Source organism: Furipterus horrens, unplaced genomic scaffold (genome assembly GCF_987537825.1).
Source record: "Furipterus horrens unplaced genomic scaffold, mFurHor1.1.pri manual_scaffold_17, whole genome shotgun sequence".
NCBI lineage: Eukaryota > Metazoa > Chordata > Mammalia > Chiroptera > Furipteridae > Furipterus > Furipterus horrens.
Window position 1 is genome coordinate 111,004,653 of NW_028327187.1, and position 1,214 is coordinate 111,005,866.

Here is a 1,214-nt window from a genome sequence, read left to right on the forward strand (position 1 = left end):
TCACAGAACCCCACGTAGGCTCTGTCTGTTTCTTCCGTACCAGCCCACAGTCCAAGATCCCTCCCATCTTCCGGAACCTTGGAAGTAGAGCGGCTCTTTGCAACAATGTTTCCAGCCGCTAGCTCCAGCCATGCAAGGGCATCCTGCAAGCTGCTTCCTGCTCCCTCCAAGCTGCAAACTCTGGGGTTTGTTTTTGGACTCCCCTGTTGCTATAACACTTAAGAGTGTACATTTCCCTCCATGTCTGTAACTCCGAAGTTTCTTGTGCTGGCAGGGATTGGTACCGAGGAATAAACAGGAGCATGAGGGTGTGGGCTGCCTGCGCTGCAGCTGTATTTGTTTTTTTCTTTTTTTCTTTTTTTTTTTCCACAGGCGACAACATAGCTTTATTTGGGGCTTAAGAGACTGGGGGTGGGGAGCTGGGGTTAGGTCTCCAGCAGACGAGGCGATGGGGTACTGGGGTCGGCCCCTCGGGGCAGCCGCAAGCGCAGACCGTCAGATTTTGCCCGCGAAGGTCCCCGACTGGATCTGCTCCGTCCAGCGCTGCACCCAGCTGATGGGGCACAGCGAGTGGTACACGTGGAAGTAATACTCGCAGGGCTGCGTGCTCTTCCCGCGCCGGTTCATTTTCTTCACGCAGCGGTGGTAGTCCAGGAAGTTCTGGTAGCAGTTGCGGGTTTGGTTCTGGTTGGGGAAGCGCGGGTCGAAGGGCGGCGTGCGCCATCGCCCCTTGCAGGGCTTCTCGTCGGACATGCTCTGAGTCAGAGGCACCTGCGGGCAGCAGGGGCTCCGTGCCCGATCCGCACCCCGAAACCCAGCCCCGACCCCACCCGTCTTGTCGGCGCGTCGCTGGGCTTGCGGCTCCGTCCGGGTGCCCCCGCAGCTGTATTGATGGTCCCTCTGACAAAGTTGACAAGGACTCGTAGGAGGCAAGGTCCTGAAGATGAAGGCAGTAGGCAGGTCTGAGATTTGTCGGAGATGTGCCTGTACTGAGTGCCCTGTAGATGTTCTGGGAACCTCCTAAATGTATAGTCTGGGTTTCTTTTTCCCAGACTGAGATAGTCTCTGCCCAGGCCATTCTCTGGATGGGGTCTGGTACTGAGGAATTTGCTATAAAAGGACCTTGTAAGTTAAGAGTAAGATTAGATCACTGGTGACAGGTGGGACTCACAAGGGAGGCAGGATTATAGAGATGAAGGGGAATAGCATGGGAG

The 1,214-nt window shown here is 55.9% G+C and overlaps 1 protein-coding gene across 1 annotated transcript; it reads right to left on the reverse strand.

Moving 5' to 3' along the window:
• Positions 1-428: 428 nt before the first annotated feature.
• On the reverse strand, positions 429-814 carry LOC149991827 (cytochrome c oxidase subunit 6B2). Its single transcript, XM_090265085.1, has one exon. The coding sequence runs from the start codon at positions 751-753 to the stop codon at positions 496-498; it is 258 nt and encodes an 85-aa protein (XP_090121211.1). The 5' UTR covers positions 754-814; the 3' UTR covers positions 429-495.
• Positions 815-1,214: the final 400 nt, after the last annotated feature.